The sequence below is a fragment of the Urocitellus parryii genome, chromosome 8, assembly GCF_045843805.1.
Source record: "Urocitellus parryii isolate mUroPar1 chromosome 8, mUroPar1.hap1, whole genome shotgun sequence".
In the NCBI taxonomy this organism is placed as follows: domain Eukaryota; kingdom Metazoa; phylum Chordata; class Mammalia; order Rodentia; family Sciuridae; genus Urocitellus; species Urocitellus parryii.
The window spans coordinates 143673039-143698178 of record NC_135538.1 but is presented as its reverse complement, the minus strand read 5'-3'; the positions used below and the strand labels follow the sequence as shown (position 1 = coordinate 143698178).

Genomic DNA, 25140 nt, shown 5'->3' with positions numbered 1-25140 from the left:
CCGCCCCCCAAATGGCGGCCCTGGAGATTACTCAGATGATATAAAACAGCAAAAGTGAGGCGCTAAGCAACTCACACTCTGTCTCTAAAAAAATACAGAATAAGGCTGGGGATGTGGCTCAGTGGTCCAGTGCTCCTTAGTTCAATCCACAGTACCAAAAAACCAAAACAATAACAAAAATGTATGGGTCAATGCCTGAATTGTATTTTTTTTTTTAAATTAAGTTATACATGACAGCAGAATGCATTTTTGCACTTTGGTATATCATACATAGATGGAATATAATTTCTCATTTTTCTGAGTGTACATGTTGCAGAATCATATTGGTCATGCACTCACATATATACATAAAGTAATGTCTGTTTCATTCTACTATCTTTCCTATCCCCACATCCCCTCCCCTCCCATCACTTCCCTGTTCCTAATCTAAGTTAATGCTGTTCTTCCCTAGGCCCCTCCTCCCCCATCGTGAATTAGCATCTGCATATTATAGAAAACATTTGGCCTTTGGTTTTGTGAGATTGGCTTATTTCACTTAGTATGATATTCTCCAACTCCATTTACTGGCAAATTCCATACTTTTACTCTTCTTTAAAGCTGATTAATATTCCATTGAGAACACATACCACATTTTCTTTATCTAGGTCGTTTCTGTAGTCTAGTTATTGTGAATTGAGTTGCTGTAAGCATTGATGTGGCTGCCTCACTATAGTATGCTGATTTTAAGTCCAAATTGAATTGTATGTTAAAATGTCTCCATTTCTTCTCCTTCCTTTGTGCTACTACTTTTACACAAATTATGTCTTTACACATTTTAAGTTCCCATAGTTTTATAATTACTATTATATTTTAAATCAGGAAGAAGGAAAAAAATAAAAGTAAAAATGTATTTGTATTTTCTTCTATGCTTATCTAATCTTTACTTGTGTTTATTTCTTTTCTTTTTCTTTTTTCTTTTTATTTTTTTTGGTTTGGTTACCAGGCATTAAACTCAGTCAGGGGCACTCAACCGCTGAGCCCCACCCCCAGCCCTATTTTGTATTTTATTTAGAGACACAGTCTCACTGAGTTGCTTAGCACCTTGTTTTTGCTGAAGCTGGCGATCCTCCTGCCTCAGCCTCCTGAGCTGCTGGGATTACAGGTGGTGTTTATTTCTTTGTGTGGATCTGGGTTAGTATCTAGTGTTCCTCAGCCTGAAGGATCCTCTATTACTTGTAGTGTAGTTCTGCTAACAACATTTTCTGTTTTTTGTTTATGTGGGAATGTCTTAAATTTTTCCTTTTTTATTATAGTTTGGCTAAATTAAGTCTGATGAAAAGTGTACCACTAAGATTAGTGGGTTAATCTAGTCCTGTTTAAAATAATAATTGACAATGCTGTGTGGAGTTTGTGATTTAAGGGAGCGAAGCAGAAGGACAGTAGCAAAAAAAAAAAAAATTGTGAGGAGATAAATAGGTTTTAAAAGTTGTATCTTGCTAAAATGTGATAAATATATATTTTAATATTAGTTAAGATTGTAACCTGTTAAAGATTTACAAAATATTACCAAGAGGCCTAGTAAACAACTAGTAGTGGTCATAAAGCAGAAAAATAAAAACAGGAAAAGATGTAAACACAGAGAGTATGGACAGCAGCGTGGCAGTCTTTAACCCACAGGCCTGCTAATGTGGCCTATTATGTTAGCACAGATATTAACAGGGACAGTGATTTTATAATTTGGGATTATGTATATTGACATATTGATCTGAAAAGTCTTCATGTCTAAATATGTAAGCAAATTTTACCTTTCTTTTTGCTGAGTTTGAGCATTTTATGTAATGCACCAGAGACCAGCTATTCAGTTAACTGTGTATTATGAGACATACTCATCCAGACCTGTTGTTGGGAGTTTCTCCTGCTAAATGACCCTCCTTCTATTACATCAATAAATCTTAAGCTGCAACTCTTATGATATCCACTTTCCCAAATAAAAGTGAAGTGCCAAATGTATTATTTTTATATCATATAATAATTTAGCAAGGAAAACTGCATTACTGTTTTGTGTTTCTGGCCTTTTTAATGTGTCCTTTTTTGGGGGGGGCGGGGGGGTGTCCTAGGTATTGAACTCGTGTACTCAGTCACTGAGCCACATCCCCAGCCCTAGTTTGTATTTTTTAGAGACAGGGTCTCACGGAGTTGTTTAGTGCCTTGGTTTTTGCTGAGGCTGGCTTTGAACTGGTGGTCCTCCTGCTTCAGCATCCTGAGCTACTGGGATTATAGGCTTGTGCCACCACACCTGGCTGTGTAATATGTTTTTAAGGATCTCATGTGTAACAATATAGAAGTGACTATAATTGTTCTATTTTATGTGTCTCCATTTTTTTTGTCCAGCCATTGATCCATTTTACTTTCTGATACATTTCAAGGAAAGTACTGGTTACCCCTAATCAGTATACCATGAATATCTTTAGAGTTTGATGTCTGTTCATTGTTCTTTTTATTATGGTACAGTTTATGTACATGAAATTATATATCACCTCTTAAATGGTTTGCTTGATGAATTTTCAGATGCATACCTCTATGTAATGCAAACCCTACCCAAAATATAGAATACTACTACCATCCTTAGAAACATCCCCTCATGTTCTTAACTACTCAGGACCTGCTTCTGTCTTCTAAGAAGTAATCACTGTTTGACCCTTTTGGTACCATATATTAGTTTGCCTGGTCTAGAACTTCAAATAAAAGCAATTGTATGGCTTATACTCCTATAAGGCTTCCTTGAGTCAGCGTAACATTTTGGATTCATCTCAACTGTGTATGGTATAGCAGTAATTCCACTTCCCCTTTTGTTGCCAGGTGGAACACACAATTTATTTATCTATTCACTTGTTGATGGATAACCCAGGATGTTTGAAGGTTTTTTTGTGATTGTTAGAAAAGCTGTTATATGAACATATTTGTACAAGTCTTTTGGTGGACATTGTCTTCATTTCTGAGTTGCTGGCTCATAAGGTAGATACATGTTTAGTCGTACGAGAACTGCTACCATTTTACCTTCCCTAACAAAGTATGAATGTTCCTATTGGGCCATATGTCTTGGTGATACTGGTTTTGTTGGTCTTCTAAACAGTACCAACTCTGGTGGGTGTATGGTGGTATCTCAGTGTGATTTAATTTGCATTTTCCTGATGTGTGGAACACTTTTCATGTGCTTCTTGGTTATTTGCAGTATCTTATTTTGTGGTCTATTCAGATCTTTTGTTCATTCTTTAAAACTGAGTCTTCTCATGTCTTTTGAGCAGAAGGTCTAAATTTTTAAAAAATATTTATTTTTTAGTTATAGTTGGACACAATTCCTTTATTTTATTCATATATTTTTATGTGGTGCTGAGGATCGAACCCAAGGTCTCACATGTGCGAGGCGAGTGCTCTACTGCTGAACCACAATCACAACCCAAGGTCTAAATTTTTTAAAAGATGTATTTCTCTGTATTCTTTTTTTTTTTTTAAATAGTTTTTGTCAATGGACCTTTATTTATTTGTATTTCTCTTTATTCTTAACTTTGTGGTAGCCAAGGATAATTCTTTTTGGCTTTTTTTTTGGCATTTGTTAATGCATTTTAGTTGTATATAATATTTGAATTCATTTTGACGTAATCACATATGTATACAATTTAATTTATTCCATTTTTAGTGCTGTGTGTGTGTGTGTGTGTGTGTGTGTAGGGGGTACTGTTTCTGTCCTCCCCTTCTACTCTACTAGTCTACCTTCCACTTCTTTATATTTAATTGGTACTTTGTAGATATTCACAGAGGTGGAGTTCGTGTTGGTATATTCAGACATGCACATGGCATAGACAACTGTCAAGATTCATCCTGTACTTTCTTCCCATTCCCATGGTGCTCTTCTCTGTCTTTGATATCCAACTCCTCCGTTTCCCCTCCTACTTTGCTCTAGGTTCCACATATGAGAACATTTGACCCTTCATTGTGTGAATCTCACTTATTGAACTTAACATGATATTCTCTAGTTTTGTTCATTTACCACCAAATGCCATTATTTCATTCTTCATTATGTCTGAGTAAAACTCCATTGTGTATGCACACCACATTCTCTTTAATCCATTCTTCTATTGACAGGCACCTGGACTGGTTCCATATCTTGCCATTTGTGTGTTGTAGTGCTATAAACATTGCTGTATCACTATGATATGCTAATTTTAGTTCTTTTGGGTAAATTCTGAAGCGTGGAACAGCTGGGTCATATGGTAGTTCTGTTCCTAGTTTTTTGAGAAATCTCCATACTGCTTTCCAGAGTGGTTGTACTAATTTGAAGTCTCACCAATAATGGATGAGTGTGCCTTTTCCTCCAAGGTCTCTCCGTTATTTGTTACTATCTGTATTCTTTTTTAAAAAGTATTTTACACCTTTTTAGTTATAGGTGTACACGGATACTTTTATTTTTGTGGTGCTGAGAGTCAAATCCAGTGCCCCATGCATGCTAGGCAAGTGCTCTACCTCTCAGCCACAACCCCAGCCCCTCTTTTTTTTTTTTTAAGCATTTTTTTTTTTTAGTTGTAGGTGGACACAATGCCTTTATTTTTATTTATTTATTTTTATGTGGCGTTGAGGAGTGGTGCTGAGGATGGAACCCAGAGCCTCACCTGTGCTGGGTGAGCACTCTACCCCGAGCCACAACCTATTATTTGTATTCATAATGATTGCCATTCAGCCTGGTGTGAGTTGAAATCTCAAGTGTTGTTTTCATTTGCATTTCCCTGATTGCTAGGGATGTTGAACAGTTTTTCATGTGTTTGTTGGCCATTTGTGTTTCTTTTGAGAGTGCCTGTTTCCTTCTCTTGCCCATTGGTTGTTTTGTTTCTTTGGTGTTAAGCTTTTTGAGTTCTTTATGTATTCTGGATATAAATCACCTGTCAGAGGAGTTTGCTGGCAAAGATTTTATGCCATTTTGTGTGCTTTCTCTTCGTGCTCTTTATCATTTCCTTTGCTGTGAAGATCCTTTTAAATTCAATATTGTCCCACTTACTGATTCTTGTTTTTATTTCTTGAATGTTTAGGGTCTTGTTAAGGAAGTCAGAGCCTCCAATAATATGCTGGAGTGTGATCCTTATGTTTTCTTTCTAGCAGTTGCAAAGCTTCTAGTCTAAAGCCTTTGATCTGCTTTGATTTGATTTTTGTTCAGAGTGAGAGAGGGGAATCTAGTTTCATTTTTCTACCAGTGGATATCCAGATTTCCTAGCACCTTTTGTTCAAAAGGCTATCTTTTCTCCAGTGTTTATTTTTGGCACCTTTGTTAAGTATCAAATGACTAACTGTGTGGGTCTGTCTCTGTGTCTTCTGTTCCCTTGGTCTTCCTAGTTTGATGCTAATACCATTTTGGTTTTGTTACTATATCTCTGTAGGATAATTTGAGAACAGGTATTGTGATGCTGTCAGTACTAGTAGAAGTTTTTAATTTTGATGAGGTCTAATTTATGAGTTTATTATGACTCCTGCTTTTTGTGTCCTAATAAATCTTGGCTTTATTCTCAAATCATTAGGATATTTTTTACATATGTTATTTTTTTACATATGCTTTTTTTCTTAGTGCAGATCTGCTTAACACCATATTCTATTTCCTTTTATCTGAAAATGTTTTTATTTTATTCTTAAAGGATATTTTCCCTGATTTTGTGGTGGAAGGCTCTTGATTTTTTTCCCCCTTTCAGGACTTTTAAACACTTCATCCCACCGTCTGCTGGCTTTCACATTTTCTGGTATGTCAGTAGTAATTCAGCTCTGTATTCTGTGAATGTAATGTATCATTTTTCTCTGATTACTTTCAATGCTTTATTCTTAGTTTTCAGAACTTTAGCTGTGATTTGGGTCTACCTGTGGGTTTTTTTTTTTTAATACAGCTTTTTATTGAACATGTTACAAAAGAGGTTTTGTTCAAAAGACCAAGTCCCGTGTCCTCATCAGGCTCCTCAGATTCTTCCTTCTCTGCTCCTCTTTCTTGTGCTCCTAGAGGTGGCAGTGTTGGGGCGGGGATGGGGGTGGGTGAGTGGGAGGGTCTCCTGTTGGTGCTGCAGCATGGTCTTCAGCCCCTGCTTTGCAGACAAGGCTACCAGAGTTGACATTGGCCAGGGCCTTTGCAGACAAGGCAGGTCAAAAAGGGTCAACATTTATACCAGCTGCTTGGGTGAGGGCATTGATCTCTGCAGGATGAGGGCAGAGCAGATGCAGGCGGACTTCTGACTAAAGTGGGGCTAAAGTGAGGGCCTCACTGCAGTGGAGCCTTAGCTTCCCTACAAGGACAAGCACCTTGGTGGCAGCTGAGGGAAGCTCACTTCCTTAAAGTTTGTCACCTTCTTATGTATGTTTAAATTTTTCTTTTACCAGTTTTGTGAGATTATTGTCAATTAATTCTTCTCCCCCAATCTTTTTCACCTTAGTGCTCTGTTGACATGTGTTTTAGACCTTCTGATATCGTTTCAGGAGACCCCTCCCCCAACTTTTTCTCTGTTCTTCAGATCTGTTGTCATGTTTACTTACTCATTTTGCCATCTCCCGTCTGCTATTAAGTATATCAGTAAATATTTATTTCAGATATTCTTCAGCTCCAGAATTTCCACTTGGTTCTTGTTGTAGTCTGTTCCGGCTGCTGTAACAGCTTAAATTTATTGCTCACAATTCTAGAGTTTTGGAAGTTCAAGATCAAATCACCAGCAGATGCAGTTGCTGGCGAAAGCTGTCTACTTATACATAGGTGGCACTTTCTGTGTGTCCTCACGTGGGTGGAGGGTCAGCACACTACCTCAAGCCTCTTTCCTAAGAGTGTTAATCCCATTTCTGAGGGGGAGCCCTTACGCTCCAATCACTTCCCAGAAGGCCCCCCTCATAATGCCACCACATTGGGAATTAGGGTTTAACACTTGAATGTTGTGGGACAAAACATTTAGACCCCAGCGGCTCTTTTTTATTATTTTTTTCTTCTCTGAGATTTTCTTTTCTTCTAAAACAAGCTTATATTTTGAACAGGTAACAATAGCTAGCTGTAATTTCTGAATGGTAATTCTAACATCTGGATCAGATCAGGGCTATTCTCTGTTTCTCTAGAACATGGCTCATGTTCTCCAGTTTCTTCATATGTCAAGTGATTGTTAATGTATCCTAGTACATTATGAATGAATAATAGATTTTAGAATTCAGAACAGCATTTTTAATCAGTAATTAATTTAGTGACACTTGTTTTCTGCACTGATTGTTCCTTCTCTGTCTCATGTGTTTCTTCTGTTCTCCTTTCACTTGAGACTCTGCTAATGTACATCCTCAGATTGAACGCTTAGGTTTTATGAAACATATCTTAATTTCCTCATTCTTGCAGCATCACCTGAGGATTAAGGTCTAGGCCATTTCTTTATCCTCTACACTTAGAATATATTGTACTCCTTTTGGGGGGGGGCAGTCATCAGTTGTTGCTGCAGAGTTGGCAGTCAGCCTAATTGTCATTTCTTGGAAAGTATTGTACCTTTTCTAGCTGGAAGCTTTTAAGATTATGTCTATCATTGATATTCTCATTAATCTTCATATTCCTCAGTATGTGGTATATGTTTTTAATTCAACAACATATTTTTCAGTTCTGAAAGATTATTACCTAAATTAGAAAATTTCAATTCTCCACTGTCCTTAGGTTTTTGGTGATTGGATCCCTTCTTTTAAATTTTATGTATCCTAAATATGCTTATTTTCATGGGTTAAAAAAGAAAACCCATAATGTTCATTGAGTGGTGTCATCCTGGGTGATGTTTCAGTTGTTAATTTTGTTGGCTTTATACTTTAGGCTTTTGTGTTTGCAGAATCATTTTTATTGGGAAGTTTTTTAACATTTAAAAAACATTTGTTAATTGGTCTCTTTCTATGCCAGTTTTCTCTTTCTTATACTTTGTACCTGCTTTCTAACTCCTTGTCCATCAGTTCAGAACTAGTTTTGTATGAGAGTTTCTAGCTCCATGCTTCAGGATAGACTGAGTCCCTGATCCATTCAGTACCTGGTTTAGATCCTAGTCAAGAACTTTCCTCCCTCTCCCTACCTTTAACTAGGCCTCAGTGTCAAATAAGCCCACGTAACAGGTGGTATCATTATTTTCTTAGCCTCCTTTCAGGAGAAGCCTATTCCGTAAGCATGGCTAACACTTCTCTTGAACAGCATTTTTAGTCCTTGTGTCCTTAAAGAAGGGAGAACTTCTAGCCACTAATGAGAGCTCACAGTCCGGGAGCTTTGCGGACCCGCCACTGTATCCCCACTCACAGCTTTGTATTGATTGTCTTCATGGATGATGATTTTTTTGTATTATTATTGTTGTAGTTTTTTGGTAATTCTTACATAAATACAAACTTGGTGAGCCTTCTAGACTAGATATATAGGTGTTGTTTCTTAGTACTTTGCCACTCTTGTCTGTCTATATGCTGGTTTTTTTTGTGGTACTGGGAAATGAACCCAGAGGTGCTCTACCACTGAGCTACTACCTCATCCCTTTTTATTTTTTGTCACAGGGGATTGAACCCAAGGGCACTTAATCACTGAGTCACATCCTCAGCCTCTATCTTGAGATAGATCTCACTGAATTGCTTAGGGGGTAGCTAGGTTGATGAGGCTGGCTTTGAACTTGCAATCCTCTTGCTTTAGCCTCCCCAGTTGCTGAGATTATATGTGTGTGCCACTGCACCAGCTTGGACCTTGCCAAGTTCCCAAGCCTGGCCTCCAGCTTGGCAATCCTCCTGCCTCAGCCTCTTGAGTCACTGGGATTATAGTGTGTGCCACTGTGCCTAGCCTATGTGCTCTTACTGTTAGTACTGCTCTTGTGAATTTGATTTATTATGACTCACTATGTAGTAGGGAAAACCCTAAGATATTTTTCTTCTAAAAATTTTTGACTTTTCCAGGTAAGTATTCTGTATTTTTACATATGAACTTTAAAATTATTTTATCTGGTTTAAAAATTTCAATAGGAATATGTCTTAAAATTCATTACATGTACATGTTACTTTTAGAAAGAGTGACACCTTTTATGGTGTAAGATTATCCGAATACATATTGTTTGTTTATAAATTTTTGTTTTTGAGCTTTGCTTGAGAACTTTATTCTTGTTGTATTGTTTCTATTACTGTGACTGGTATATTCTCACACATCATATATTTTTCTAGCTAGCTATTAATAGAAATAAAACTGTTTTCTTATATCCATTTATTTTGCCAAAATAATTCTAAAAAAAAAGTTTTGGGTAGATTCTGTGGTTCTCTGTGTGTATAATCATACCAGCTACATGTAAAATTTATTTTCATCTAATGTTTATATTGGTTTTTTATTAAATTATCTAAAACAATTTTGACAGAGTCATCTCTTTGTTCCTGATTTTAATGGAAGGCTCAGTGTTTCATTGTTGATTATCTTGTAGTATTAATTTTAGAAATTGTCAACTAAATAATTTCCCTTTATTTTTAGTTCATTATGAGGAATGATGGCTAAATTTTATTAACTGCCATTTTTAATCTTGATACAATCAGGGTCACTTAGACTTCTAACAAACTAGATTGAGTTTGACTTCTTTTTTTATTTAAAAAAATTTTTTTTTAGTTGTAGATGGACATGATACCTTTATTTTATTTCTTTTCATGTGGTGCTGAGGATTGAATCCAGTGCCTCAGATTTTCGAGGCAAGTGCTGTACCACTTAGCCACAACCCCAACTCTAGATTCAGTTTATGTTATTGAGTTTTCTGCCTTCATACTTCTAAGTATACTTGTTTTAAACTTCATAAATTTTTGTTTTTTTTGCATTTTATTTACTTTTGAAGATTAACTGTATGCCTTAATAATTATCTTTCCGCCTTTATATTTGTGGAGACTATTTTGTTTTAAGATTATAAATTTGTAATTAAGAGTTTCTTATTTTGGTAGGTTTTGTCACAATTTGCTCAGTTTTAAAAAATAATTATACACAGATACCCTAAGGCCACATTTTTTTAGTGTGCTTTATTAACTTTGGGATGTTTCTGACATTTTCCAAGTGTGAATCTTTGTCTCTTCTCTCTTCTGGTAGCCTGGATTTTCACTGTGTCCTTTAGGAAGTATATTTGTGTTTCATTTAGTGTTTTTTTAAATTTCTTCTTCTTCTGCATCCTGTCTACTTTTTTTTTTCCTTTGCGAAGTTGTAATCCCAAATAATTACTTGTAAAGAAAATGGAAAGATTTTCATAGGTTAAAAAAAAAGTCAAAAAGATTTTTTTAATGGTAAAACTCCTATAGGTACAGTATTTCAGGCATATTTATGACTGGTTACTTGAGGAGATTCACTGTGAATCTGGTTTTTATTGCCCTTTATTGCCCTTTGTTGGAATTAATAAATTCTAATAACCTTTTTGTAACTACTCTAGGAATTTCAACTTGGGCTTGGTTCTGATAATGCTTGCGAGTGTTGGGGTAATTTATGCAAATATGACTGTAATAATCTGCATTTTTTTCCTCCCCTTGACAGTTACATGGGAATTGGTCTTTCTGCTCAAGGTGTGAACATGAATAGACTACCAGGTACACTTGTGATTGAATTGTGGTTTTAATAGTCTTGTGGCAAATTCTTTTTGGTTAAAAATTTTAAGTAATCAAAACAGTTAATTGATTTTTTTCCCTGTATTTCAAAATCATCTCTTATGCATTCTAATTGGAATCTGAGCAGTTTTTAGTAAATTTTAAAGTTCATGTTATTTAGCAAAACTTATTATTTTTGTTATTCATGTTATTTAGAAAACCATATTGTTTTCCCCCTTATTTGTTTTTTGTATTTTGGTATTTTAATCTCTTAAGTAGTTGCTTATATCAATTATTTTAAATATTTTAGTGTAATTGTTCTGTATGCTACTTATCACAAACCCATCTTCAGTTGTTCAGTATTATAGGAATATAGGCTAATATTAAAAGTGATTTTAAAAACATCATGTTATGTACCATAAACATACAATTTTTTAAATTTAAAAACATAATAAACAATTTAAAATTTTAAAAAGTGAGCTAAGGAATGTAGGAGTTGAAATGGCGGAACTGTTTATTGACACCTCTTAGCAGAAGAAAATGAAGAAAGTGATTCTGGGATTATTTTGTCTGCTATTCTGTTAAAAAAATAATTTTAGGGATTTTTTTTTAGGTGGGGGGACTAGAAAGCTCAATGGCCAATATAAAACTACATTGGAGAAACAAGCCAGTGCAATTGCCCTCTAATTGTAATCAGATATGTTAACTTTCATGGTACCTTTTTGTTTACAATTATACTTGAAAGAGAATTTTTAAAAATTCCCTTAGAAGTAATTGATAAAGTCGCCGGGCGAGGTGGCGCACGCCTGTGATCCCAGTGGCTCGGGAGACTGAGGCAGGGGGATCTTGAGTTCAAAGCCAGCCTCAGCAATGTTGAGGTGCTAAGCAACTCAGTGAGACCCTGTCTCTAAATAAAATACAATATAGGGCTGGCAATAATGGCTTAGAGGTTGAGTGTTCCTGAGTTTAATCCCTGTCCCCACACGCCATCCCCACCAAAGTAATTGATCAAGTACATGTGCTGATAATGATAAGTTTCTTAATAATTACATTATTCGGTCTGTAGTTCAATATTATGGAAAGACCACCAATTTTTTGCATTTGGACCACAACCTTATAAAGCTTGCAGTGCTTGAATAAGATATAACCTTCTGTTTACATTATACTATTGGCATCTATGCGCATGTGTGTTGTTTCTTCAAAGCAAAGTTCAAAGCAAAAGAAATATTCATTAAAAATCAGGTCCTGCTGTGTATGTTGCATTTATATGTATTTTTTTCTGGTAGGAGTCCTTTCTGTTTAATACTTGCTTTAGTATTCCATGTTGTGAAATTTATTTTCCTTAATAGTATAAACAGTATTTTAATACAGAAATAATTATTGAGAATTTTAATGTACATTCACAAATGTACTTCTAATCTTAGTGAATAAATCCAGTACTGGGAGCCTTTCTTTTCATTATAAATATACTGAACCTTTTTCTCTTTAGGTTGGGATAAACATTCATATGGTTACCATGGGGATGATGGACATTCATTTTGTTCTTCTGGAACCGGACAACCTTATGGACCAACTTTTACAACTGGCGATGTCATTGGCTGTTGTGTTAACCTTATCAACAATACCTGCTTTTACACCAAGAATGGACATAGTTTAGGTACTGAGATAATAATGTGTTGCATGGAAAATAACCAGTTATTGTGATTATTCTACTTTCAGCATGGTAGTCATGTTGTGTAATTCTCCTTTATAGATAGATGCTTCTGGAAATGGTTTCTTTGTTTTTCCAAGTGGAAGGTGAGGAAGTAGTGAAGATTTGAAGATTTGTATTCTTTGAAGGTTATATTATATCATAGGAGTAACCACAGAAAGAGTCGCCAGACTAAGAAATCCTAGAAATTCTAGTAATGCACTTGCCCAGGAATTTTGCTTTAATAAAGTTTTTCTTGACTCTTTATAATATTATCCAGTTCTCTAGGTAATAGGTGCCACTGTGCAGAAAGGGTTGCCAGTTCTTAGGTTAGTATGGAAAACAGTTATAAAAGGAACGGAAAGCCCAGTGCTTCTAGTAAGTGAAGGACATTGACATACTCACAGGTCGGGCCTGGTGAGACTTGCTAAAGCATGGAGCCCACAAAATGTTTCTGAGGGAGGGAAAGAAGTAAATAGTAAACTTCTAAGAATAAAAGGTAGGTAGTAAGAAATAGTAGGCTGAGGGAAACTTGAAGAAATCTATACATTGATGAAAAATAAGGTTTTCGCTGAATATGCATAGGCTTACTTGCACTTCACGTTTAAAACTGTGGTTATTGCATTCCCTTTTCTTAGAAGTTCCCACCACCCCTTTCTGGTTATAGAAAATATAAAAGAAAACAAGACTGATCCCTCGCCCCCTTTAAAACAAGGGACTTCACATTACTTTTACTGTTGGGAAAATCATTGACTAATAGCAAATTACTTCTAATGGAGTAAAGTTAAAGGAAGCAAAAAGGAACTACTTTTGCATATGAATAGTATTTTAAAAGTTAGACTTCAACTAGTCTGATTACCTTATAATAAATGTTCTTTAATAATGCAAAAGCTGTTTGTGTCATTCATGGTAGAACAATCTAAATATCTGGCTGTATCTATAGATAACAGTGTCACCTAAATTCTTAAAAAAGTTAGGTCTTTCATATTTACATTCAGTTTTTACTTTTGATTATTTTAATTTTGAGGTTCTTGTGTTTTCTAACTTAGATTATTTAAGGTCCACAAAAAATGCTTATGTTTTCATCATTGCAGTAATGTTAAGGACCCCATGCAGATTATATGTCAGAATTTTTAATTGATAAGTCTTGGTGGTTTTGGCTGCATAAGATATTTAAGATCTTAAACTAAACTGAGAGAAGCCTGCTTTTGGGTGTGACATATGCCTCAAAAATGGAAAACAAGACTTTTTAGAAAACCACAGTTAATCTTTTTAACACTAACTTTCTAAACTTTCCAGAGAAGAAATTTTATTTTGGGAGATGGGAAGATCACAGGTGATGTGATTTTATTTCTTTTCCTATTAGATTTTCACAAACATTTAAATTGACTCTTTCCATTGAATAAGAAAGCCATTTTTAAAACTTAAGATGCTTCTTAAGAAAAGGGGCACCTAATGCTGGAATTACATTCTAATTGTAAGTAAATTTGAAATGTTTGGTGTTATTCATTCATAAACTTATTTATTAAGTGCATCATCAGTATAACAATGATAATAAGGGTTCTTTAATCACATTTGACTGAGTTTGACTCCTGGCTAATGCTGTGTACCTTTTGCAAGTTACTTAACATTTCTGTGCCTCAGATATCTAAGTTTGTAAAATTGGGTGTCTGTAATATCTACTACATTAAGGATAGATAAACTGAAATGACACATGAAAAGTGTCTTAGATCCTTTCCCTTGCATGGGACATGGTAAGTACTCACTACTGTTACTATCTTTGTTTGCCAGGCTCTGGGCTAGGTGCCAGGGATGCAGTGATGATATTGGTGAGCAGAAATCATCCCTCTAGAACATGGATTCTCTACAAGCTATGGCTAGAGTACCCTCGGCGTGCTTTAAAAATGAAGATGCATTGGAACGTGGCCACGCCCATTGGTTTCCATGTTGTTTAGGCCTGCTTTCCTGGTACAGAGGCAGAGTTGAGTAGTGGTGATAGGGACCAGTGACTTGGAAAGCGGAAAATACTGACTGGCCCTTTACAGGAAAGTTTTGCCTACTTCTGGTCTAGATCTCAGCATTTAGAAGATAAAATGCTATTTCGTTCCTATTCCCTCTACTTCCCAAGGGGGATAATTTCTCCCCAAAAGCTGGTACATCTTTAGTTTCTGTCTCTTGCAAGGTTCTCAGAATAAAGTTTTTTTTAAAAATATTTTTAGTTGTAGTTGGACACAATATCTTTGTTTCATTTGTTCATTTTTATGTGGTGCTGAGGATCGAACTCGGGACCTCGAGTGTGCTAGGCGAGTGCTCTACCACTAAGCCACTACCCCCCACCCCCCACCCCAGAATAAAGTTTTTATTTGTATATATTTGTATATATGTTAATTTAAAAGCACCCCCCCCCTTAAGTATCATCAGTCGATCACATTTCAGAAAGCTTGACGAATCAGGAAATTATAATAATAGAAGATTGTTTAAAATTTAGATGTTAACAACTTGCTAAAGTACCTTTTTTGTGGTCTGAACCATGTAGGTTATGGTAATGTTTGGCAATGTCCAAAAATGTTAATCTGGAATGAATTTCAGGTTTTCTACTGGAGTTATTGGCAAAAAGTAAAAATATCAGTAATTACTGGCAAAACGGATTCTTGCTAAAAAGAGTATGAACTGGACAGTGTTTCACAGTGTTGCGGTGGAGCTCAGGTTCTCATGCGAGGCTTGTGCTCTACCACTGAGCTGCACCTGTAGCCCCTGTTTATTCTAATAAATAGATACCTGAGGAAAATAATTAGTCTACATTATAAAAAGTAAAACTAGTGTAGAGCCATATTTTGTTAAATATTTTGTTTATTTTGTATTTTTAAAAAGTCTTCTGAAATTTTTAGAATAAATTTTTACAATTGGTTCACGCTTTAAATGGAACTAAATGTAATCAAAAGGTTTTGCATGGGATTAAAAACAAACAAAACTCCAGCTTTGCTTCCTGACAAACCAACATGAATTTACTAGTTTTTAAAAGTAATAAAAATAGGACTTCACTAACTACAAAGCATTTTTTTTAACATTTTTTTATGTTTAAACAAACAGGGTGGGTGGGTGGGGGGTACCACTGAGCCCCATCCCCAGCCCTATTTTGTATTTTATTTAGAGACAGGGTCTCACTGAGTTGCTTAGCACCTCTGCCTCCCAAACTACTGGGATTACTTTTTTATGATATGTGCAGGTTGAATATCCTTTATCTCCAATTCTTGGGAACAAAAATATTTAGATTTCAGATTTTTTCTTTTTATTTTAGAGTATTTACCTATATATAATGAGATATTCTGGGGATGGGATCCAAGTCCAAATATGAAATTTATCTGTTTTATATATAGCTTTATACACATAGCCTGAAGGGAGTTAATATAATATTTTCAGCCCACCATGACACTATTTCAGGTGTGGAATTTTACCCTTGTAGCATTGTGCTAATACTCAAAATGTTTTGGATTTGGGGCATTTTGAATATTCAAATTAGGAATGCTCAACTTGTAATATTTATATTCAGCGTGTCTTTTAACTTAAGTACAAACAGATCATTTGTATTTACTGGTAGAACCACACCACATCATTTGAATCTCAGTAATTTAACGCAAATGCCCGTATCTTTTAGATGGTAATCAAGCAAGACTATAGATGTGCTCGTGCAATTTTGTTTGTTTTAATGTATGTTTAGACTGAAAGACTTGAAATGAACTGAGTGACACCTCCCACTCTTGTTAGTCTAGAACTTAAATCTTTTAAATACATCAGTGAGGTATTACAGAGGTACTTGGTTTATTACCTTATTTTCAGCTAATATATTTGAACACTTGAAAATAGGTTATTGTCTCTTTGGGTGCCACTGCCGTTGTTCAAGTTGTGTTTGGAACCTACTTGTGTTGAAATGACTGTCAGGGATGCATTCAAGAGCAACTCTTAAACCTTGTAAACCATGTGGAAGTATTTATTTTTTTAAAAAGTATTCAAGAATATGCTTTTATATAAGTCCTTTTTACTTTTGTGGTGGTTGGTTGTTCATTTGTTTTTTTGGGTACTGGGGATAGAACTTAGGGGTGCTTTACTACTGAGTTACACACATAGTCCTTTATTACGAGATTAGGCTTTTTTAAGTTGCTCAGTTGAACTTGTGATCCTTCTGCCTCAGCCTCCCATGTCACTGGGATCACAGGTGTGTTCCTGGCCATAACATTTTTTTAAAGACACAAGCATCATACTTTCCCCTTGTTTACCTTTTCTAACAGAAAATCTCTCTTTTTCTTTCCACCTACAGTTATTTAAAGATAAATCTAGAAGGAGATTCAGTGATAGGACTAGATAACACAGCATGGGGGTAAAAAAAAAAATTAAGCGTGACCACTTTGCCACCACTTTTCATATATTATTCCTAATGTAATTTGGAAGATATATCCAAGACCATTAAAAAAAAGTTGAATATAGCCAAGCATGGTGGCACATGCCTGTAACCCCAGCGAGGATCGTTGAGTTCAAAGCCAGCCTCAGCAAAAGTGAGGCACTAAGCAACTCATTGAAACCCTGTCTCTAAATAAATTTAAAAAGGGGGGTGGGTATGTGGCTCAGTGGTCGAGTGTCCCTGAGTTTAAAAAAAAAAAAAGAAAAAAGAAAAATCTGAAGGTAATGGCAACATCAAAATTTGTATGCATCCCGTAAGGCTAGTGGTCTTAAGTGGGACAGCCTCTACCTGTCCTCACATCAGTGAAACTGAGAAAAAGTAGTACTGCTGTTTTATATTTAGGCTTTAAAACTTTTGCCTTTCTCCCATGGCCATTTTCTTCCTTCTTTTTATTTAGAAATTTAGCTTATCAGTATAATTTGTCTGTGAAAAACAACTTCTAATGCTACCTTTTCTTTCTTTTTTCTTTTTCTTTTTTTTTTTTTTTTTTAGGTATTGCTTTCACTGACCTGCCGGTAAGTTGTGATTTTTTAAAAACAGTTTTGTGTTTTCAGTTAAACTATAAGGAAACTAGAATGATGTGTGTTTAAAACACAGACTTATACTATTCAGTTTATATGGAATAGAGAGCCTTTCTGTAGTCACTCTGGGTGTGGACCTTCAGACATTAAGCCCCAAATTGCAATGGATTTTGTTGCACAAAGGAAAATAAATCATAAATTTAAAAAAATGAATATATTTTTCATATTTGGTCTCAGGGATTGAACCCAAGACCTCATAATTGATAAACATGTGCTTTACTCCAAGCTACGCCTCCAGCCCTAAAATATGCTTTTTATTGTCATTGTGTTTCTTTGGACTCTTCAGTAAAGGAAGCTGGACAACACTTGCAGTTACTTATTTGTCCATGGTTTATGGAAGCCTGCCACATGTCACATCCTGTGCTTAGAATACCATCATTTGGTAAAATCGGTAGCAAATTTTCTTTGGAGTTTATAGTATTCGAGCTGGGGGAAGTTAGAGAATAAATAGTACATGAAAAAGTGAATGATGACACATTTTTAAAGATATTTTAAGTATGTGAAAGGAAAAAATAGAACACGGAGTGCCAAAGGCAGGACACGGAATTGTCCAAGCTGCTCACCTTTGCTCAAAGTGGCCTCAGTGCTGGGGTTGGCACCCAGACTTACACATGCTCCACCCCCAGTGTGAGCAGGGGTTGAGGGAGTGAGGGAGGGGGCCAAATGCATCTGCAGAGAGCAAAGTGAGGAAAAGGTGCCCAGGCCAGGAACATGCCTGGAGTGCTTGCAGAGGGGCAGGAAGTGTGGCAGAGAGGAGTGGGGAAGGCACAGGCATGAGTAAGAGAAAATGAGACGGGGCATCTGACCTTGTGGCCCTGAAAGACTGAGGTATTTTCTCTGAGTGAGATGCAGAAGCACTGCAGAATTTTAGTTGTGATGATGTGACTTCATGTGTTAAAGGATCATTCTGATGAGGGGGTTGAAAAATTAACTACAGGAGATGGTAATGGCAGAACCTTGATGAGCCCGTGAGAGAGATTCAGTGAGGGATGATGGTGTCTGTCATTCTGTATGTCTTATTTGCCATATATTAGACATGTCAGTTGTAATATACAAGTAGATGTTAGGGGAAAAACAATAAACTATGGCACACGCTTTCTTATCACTGAGTGTTAGGGATGTGGCTTTGTGGTAGAGTGCTGGGGATCCAACCTAAGGGCTTGTGCATGCTAGATGAGGTCTCCACCACTGAGATACACCCCAGTTCCTGTTTTTGTTTAAGAAACAGGGTCTCCCCATGTTGCCAGGCTGCCTCCCAAACTCCTAGGCTTAAGAGATCACCTTGCCTTAGACTCCGAAGTCATTGGGACTACAGTTGTATATACAAGTGTGCCTGGCTAAGGTGGAGCAAATTTTGAGGGGAATGAACAGGAATTCTGCTTATCTGTGCTGACAATGAAAATGTGGTAGTCATTGGCATTTAAATGTTATTTAAAGTCATACATCTGGTTGAGATCAACAAGTGAGTGTGTGTAGGCACAGAAGAGAAGGGGACAGATGGCTGAATTCTGGGGTATGCTCCCTTTGGGGTCAATGGAGGAGACCAGCAAGAGAAATTGAGAAGAAGCAATCTGTGAGGCAAGCAAGAAAACAAGAATTGATGCTGAAAGCCAAGTGAAGAAATATAAGTGAGAAGGAGTGATCAGTGGCACAAGTGTGAGTGATACATCATTATATATAAGGACTGAGGATTCACATTTGTGTTTAGCAGAGGGTGGAGAAATCATGATTGGAAGGGATTTAAAATAGGAAGAGAGAAGTTAGACTGGATACCTTTGGAGGATGTTGGCTGTGCTAGGAAGTAAAGAAAGTAGGGTGATGGAAATGGGGTCAGTAGAAACAAACTGTTATATTTTGTGGGATATTTTATTTCAAATAATGCTCTAGCAAGCAGAAGTATTGTTGCATATAGAAAGGAAAAGTACTATTATGATCATATTCTTGAGGAGGCAAGTGGGTTTATGGAGGGGATTGGCTTTTGAGTAGAGAATTTACAGTTGATAGGCAGGTAGTGGAGTGTGCAGTTGCAGATTCTAGTAGTGGGTTGATGGGGTCCTTACCTGTTTGTTGCAGAGACCTTAGTAAGAAGACACTAAGATTCACTTGGTCGAAGTTGGCAGAAGGGCTTAGATGCTTTTTTTTCTATCCTTTGTGGCACTAAGTTTGTAAAACTAACTTGATAGATAGACTGTGTTGTGGTTATCTTGTTCTTTGTTGATGGATAGAGTAGTGATCGTTTGGAAAAGGCTTAGTTGGTTGTAAATATCTTGACTTTTTGTGCAGGCTTCTAATTATTTTGTGGCCTGCTTTTGAAGCACCAGTTATGTTTAGTCTCGTCTAGGGAGAACCATTGGTGATATGCAGCTTTGTTTTTGTAAAAGTGGGTAGTGTGGTTATTGTGGTTGTTATAGATTTCTTCTGTTTCTAGAATTTTTTCATTTTTAGGACTGTGAAATCTGGGACTTCTGCATGCTGCATTTCACCTTTCTACTTGAAGAAAAAAGGAAAAGTTAGTCTTCCCCTAAAAAGAATCACCAAGGAAGTGTTGGCATACTCTCTACCTGTGGTTTCTCACTAACTAGTTGCAGCACTGAATTGTGTAAGATTATATTTGCAGAAAAACGAATTTACCTAGGCTACGTTGCACTGATCGTGGATCATAGTGTGTTTATACAGCTCTGAAAACCTTAGATCTTTTTGAAAATAGCTTTGCTTCCTTAGCTACCTCTCCAGCTTGAGAAATTTTTTTGACTACAAATTGATAAGTTCAATTTGAGATTAATTGTATATTCCTTTTATTATGGTAGCTGTTCTCATTTAAAATGGTGCTGCTTTCTAGTTCTGGAGGCTGGCTTGAAATCTACTATTTTCATTAAGAAATATTTTAAATGTAATAGAATAAAAGTCCTGTTAAATAGGAATTTTATTAATGTACACTTATTTTTCAAATAATTTCTAAATTTGAGAATATTGTTACTGTCTGTATTTCACATGAAATAACTTTTCAACCAAGTGAATCTTAGTGTCTTGTTACTAAAATCTCTGCAACAAAAAGTTAAGGACCCCATCAAGCCACTGCTAGAATCTGCAAGTGTACACTAAACCGCCTGCCTATCAACTGTAAATTTTCGACTCAAAAACCAATCCCCTCCACATACACACTTGTCTCCTCAAGAATATGAATGTAATAGTACATTTCCTTTCTATATACAATAACACTTCTGCTTACTAGAGCATTATTTATCAGCAAATATTTTACTAAATATAACTTAAAAGTTATATTTTAAAAATCTGTTTTCATAAAGAGTTAAACTGTTATTCTGTCTATAATTTTTTATATTAGGAAAAAGGCCCATTGTTTTATGTGCATTATAATCTAGATTCTTACTACCACATAGATGAACCTGGAAAACATGCTACTGAAAAGACATCAGAACAAAAGACCACATACTGTGTAACTCTGTTCATACAGAAAGTTCAGAATAAGCAAATGCATAAAGTTAGATTGGCGGCTACCAGGGGGTTAGGAGGTGGGGTGATGGGGGCCGGTTGCTAATGGGCACAGCTTTTTCTTTTGTAGTGAGAGAAATATAAAACCAGATAGTGATGATTGCACAATTCTGTGAATTTACTAAAAACCACTGACTTGTATGACAAGTTCTATGGCCTTGATCCTTTTACCTAAATTCTTCACTTTTAAGGTTTATTAAGTGGCCTCAAAATTATCCTTACTGGCCTAGGCCTATGGTGCATACTTTCTATCCCAGCTACTTGGGATGCTGAATGAAGCAAGAGGATCACTTGAGCCTAGGAATCCCTGTCGGCAAGGAAAGTCCTCCATAGTCCCAGCCTCTTTATCTGTGGCCGATGTTTTATCTTGAGTATATATCCTTCTAGACCTTTTTAAATAAGTATAAGACTATATGCCTATTACTTACATGTTTACAAGAAAGATGGGGTCACAGTTCACACACCATTATATAGCTTGCTTTCTGCCTTTAGTAATATGTATTGGGTATTTTTTTATTCTGGTCTTTTTGTCTGTTTCACAGTATTTTCTGTTTTGGATATACTACCACAGTTCATCAATTCTGCAATTTGGATTTTTTTTTTTTCAGGTTTTAACATTTCTAAAATGGGAATGCATTTCAGAACCTATATCCCATCAGTTTAATTTGTAGTGTTATTTTCTAGACATAAAATAATAGTATATCTTATTGGAATCTGAGATTGGATGAATGTGGTATATATGAGTATCATCTATATATCTATGCATCTTTTTTGAAATTTTTTTTTAAGAGAGATAATTTCAATATTTATTTCTCAGTTTTTGGCAGACACAACATCTTTGTATGTGGTGCTGAGGATCGAACCCGGGCCGCACGCACGCCAGGCAAGCGCGCTACTGCTTGAGCCACATCCCCAGCCCTTTTTTGAATTTTTATGTCAGTGTACTTTTTTTTTTGAACCAATTATTATTATTTTCTTTAGTTTTTTTCTTTTTAGATATACACAACAGTAGTGTATTTGACACATTATACATACATGCATTATAACTTATTCTAATTAGGATCCCATTCTTGTGGTTGAACATTATGTGGAGTTACCCTGGTCATGTATTCATATATGAACATAGGAAAGTTGTATCGCATTCATTCTACTGGTTTTCCTATTCCCATTCCTTTTCCCTTCCCTTCATTCCCCCTTTGTCTAATCCACTGAACCTCTGTCTCCCTCTCATTGTGTTAGCATCCGCATATCAGAGAATAGTCAAGCCTTTGGCATTTTGGGATTGGCCTATTTAGCATGATAGTCTTCTGATCCATCCATTCACTGGCTAAAGTCATAAGGCATTGTTTTTCTATGGCTGATATTCCAGAAGGGTGCCGACTGTGGGGGCAATGCTTCACCCTTCCCTGAGCTGACCCAGGCGCCAGCCCCATGCCACCTTCCCCTGGTCCTTGCCCACCAACTAGGCTGGAGTGAGAGGCGACCACCCGCTCTGTGGAGTCACAGGACACAGATGGGAAGCAGCTTGGCTAGGGTCACACAGTACCCCAGCATGAGCCTCTTGCTTCTCAGCCTGTGACCTTGCTGCCACAGAACTTCCTGGCTTAGGCCCCAGGACAGCCGGAGTCTCAGCTAAGTCCACACAAGTGGGCCAGGTCCGTCCAGGAGGCTGCCGGGGCACCCGTCGTGCCAGAGCATCAGCAGACATCCTTCCAGGTGTGAGGTGCTGAAACCGCCTCTCTCTGCCTGCTGTCCCCCACTCCTGACCTCTCTGCTCTCACCCCAGCTCTCCTGTCAAGCCCCCGGGCGCCCAGAGGAAGACTCAGGCCAGGTTTGAGCCACAGTCCTGCCCGTGCCCCACTCACCATCCACCACATCTGGCCGTCATGTTGTAGCAGAACTGCCTCCCACTTGACCGTGCTCTCCCCTGGCTTGCTGGCCACTGGGGGCCAGTACCTCCATGCTGGGTGGGCGGTGGGCAGCCCTGTCACCGTATTCAGACAGAGCTGCAGGGTGCACAGGCCTCCAGGCACCCAGGGATGGGCACTGCTTCCATGGTGCCTCACAGGAGGCTGGAGGAGAGTGCTGGGGCCAGGAGGGGAGAGGCAGGGCGGGCGCTGGGCCCAGGCTGCTCCACCAAGTGGCCACCCACAGCTCCAGGAGGCAGGCAGTGCAGTGTGCATTAACATTTCTGTGTATGGTGGAGGGGGCTCATTTTCTCAGCACACATCAACTTTATTGGATATTCTCAGTCTTTTGAACCTGATATACAAAAACAATCTGCATATTTAAATTTGCATTGTGAAAAACTGAGGTTGTGTCTCTTTGTATGTTTATTGCACTTTGTCTTTCTCCTGCAAGTTGTGTACAGTTTTTGTTGTGATTCTTCAGAGCTCCAACTAGTCATCTTTGTCTTCACTATTGACTAGAATTGCCTTTTACTTTACTGATGTCTTCATTGTCTTTGGCTTTCTATATTTTTGCTTTAAAAGTATCTTATAATTCTGTAATGGGGTTAATGGAAAGTATACTGTGTTAAAAGTATGGAGACATGAGTTTTTTCCCTTTATGTAGTAAAATTAATAAACTCTTTGCTTTTGAATTGTACCTGTAAGCTCTCTAGGTCTTAGTTTTCTCATTGCTGAAATAAGAAGATAGTACTAAGTATCTCACCTACTTTTGGCTCAGAAATCTTTGAATGTATTTCTAATGATTTTGAAGAATAAATGCATTCGCATGTTTTCCTGTACCATTCTTTTTCATAAAACAGTGGGACTTTATGTTTTTTGACAAAATATTTGTTTTGTCTGTGACTGGTTGTTGAGCAGTTGTTTTTAAACACACCCTCTTGGTTCTCTGCTTTGAAATTTTTTAAAATGTTGCATTCACACTCCGATTATCTCATTTCATATTGAAAAAGTAAAGCAAAGAAATAAAATACAGAGAATAGAGATGATGTAGGGTTTGAAGATACTAGAATATAAATTGAGCTTGCATTTGGTATCAGATAAAGCTGTGTTGTAATTCCATCTCTGCCACTTGTTAGCAGAATAACCATTATTTAACTCCAAGTCTCAATTTTCCTTTCTTAGTAGTGGATTATTACAGTGGTTAGACTATGTGATTTCATAAACACTGCAGTCATACATTCTCCTTTCAGATGTAGCAGCTAATTGATGATAAAGCCAAAAAGATTCGTGTGATTTGTGCATAGTTGAAGCTACCTCCTTTACATTTGGTTGTTTAGCCTTGGAATCTTGGCACATATCTGAATTTGTTTTTGAGTTTGAATATTCAGATATATTCTTTCCTCCCTTGAAAAGTGTTTGAATTTTCCTATAAAAGATTCCCCACTTTTTTGCTTATAGTTAAGTTCTTATCACCTTCCCTTTGTGAAGGCAGACCTCCCAAATGAGTAGGCTAATGAAAGTAGTAAATTTAAAGTCATATATGACTAGCTGTGGTAGTACTTTTAAGGGAACTAGTTTTAATATGCAGTTCATTGGAATGTTTCTTATATAAAAGCTGAGATAAACCTCTAAGTAATGTGTATTTTAATCTCTGTAATTACATAACATAGTCTAAAGAACAAGAATGGCATCTTCATACAGACACATTGTCACATGGTATAATATAGCATGGTTCCTCAATAAGATTCATTTTTTGTTGCATTTTCCTTGATGATTAGATTGCAGGAAGTGATATATTCTCATCTAATACATAATGTATTTTACATTTGTTTTTCTCTGCTAATATTTTGATTGGAACTTTTAAATATTCATGAAGTAAATTTGTGGTTCTGTTCTTTGAAAGAATTAAAAGAATGTTTTTAATATAAACTGGATAGAATTTTAATAAAATATATTGTTTTACAGCCAAATTTGTATCCTACTGTGGGGCTTCAGACACCAGGAGAAGTGGTTGATGCCAATTTTGGGCAACATCCCTTTGTGTTTGATATAGAAGATTACATGCGAGAATGGAGAACCAAAATACAGGCACAGATAGACCGGTTCCCTATCGGAGATCGAGAAGGAGAATGGCAGACCATGATACAGAAGTAAGAGGGAAGAGCTGGGAATTATGATTCATAAGATATTTGTTCTTTAGGTATTCATGAAAGCTTTTAAATCTATCAATTTAAACTCTGATTGTACTAATATATTATTGATTACATTTTGATGGCTCAAAAAGTGATTTTTATTTCACCTATTTTAACAAAGTTAAAAATAATGTTGATTTAACTACATAATCAGAATGATGTTTCACTTTGGGTTAATTTGATGGAGGAAGTAAAGTGACAGTACGTCCCACAGGCTAGGTTAATTTATTTG

At 36.6% G+C, this 25140-nt stretch overlaps 1 protein-coding gene across 2 annotated transcripts in view; it reads left to right on the top strand.

Annotated features, from left to right (window-relative positions):
- The window catches only part of Ranbp9 (RAN binding protein 9), an 88619-nt gene that overhangs the window by 42402 nt on the left and 21077 nt on the right, over positions 1–25140 (top strand). For both annotated transcript variants that reach the window (XM_026384630.2, XM_077802065.1), the window contains exons 3-6: positions 10520–10572; positions 12059–12226; positions 17208–17230; positions 24682–24866. In XM_026384630.2, coding sequence (XP_026240415.2) covers positions 10520–10572; positions 12059–12226; positions 17208–17230; positions 24682–24866 — 429 coding nt within the window. The remainder of the gene's footprint in view (positions 1–10519; positions 10573–12058; positions 12227–17207; positions 17231–24681; positions 24867–25140) is intronic.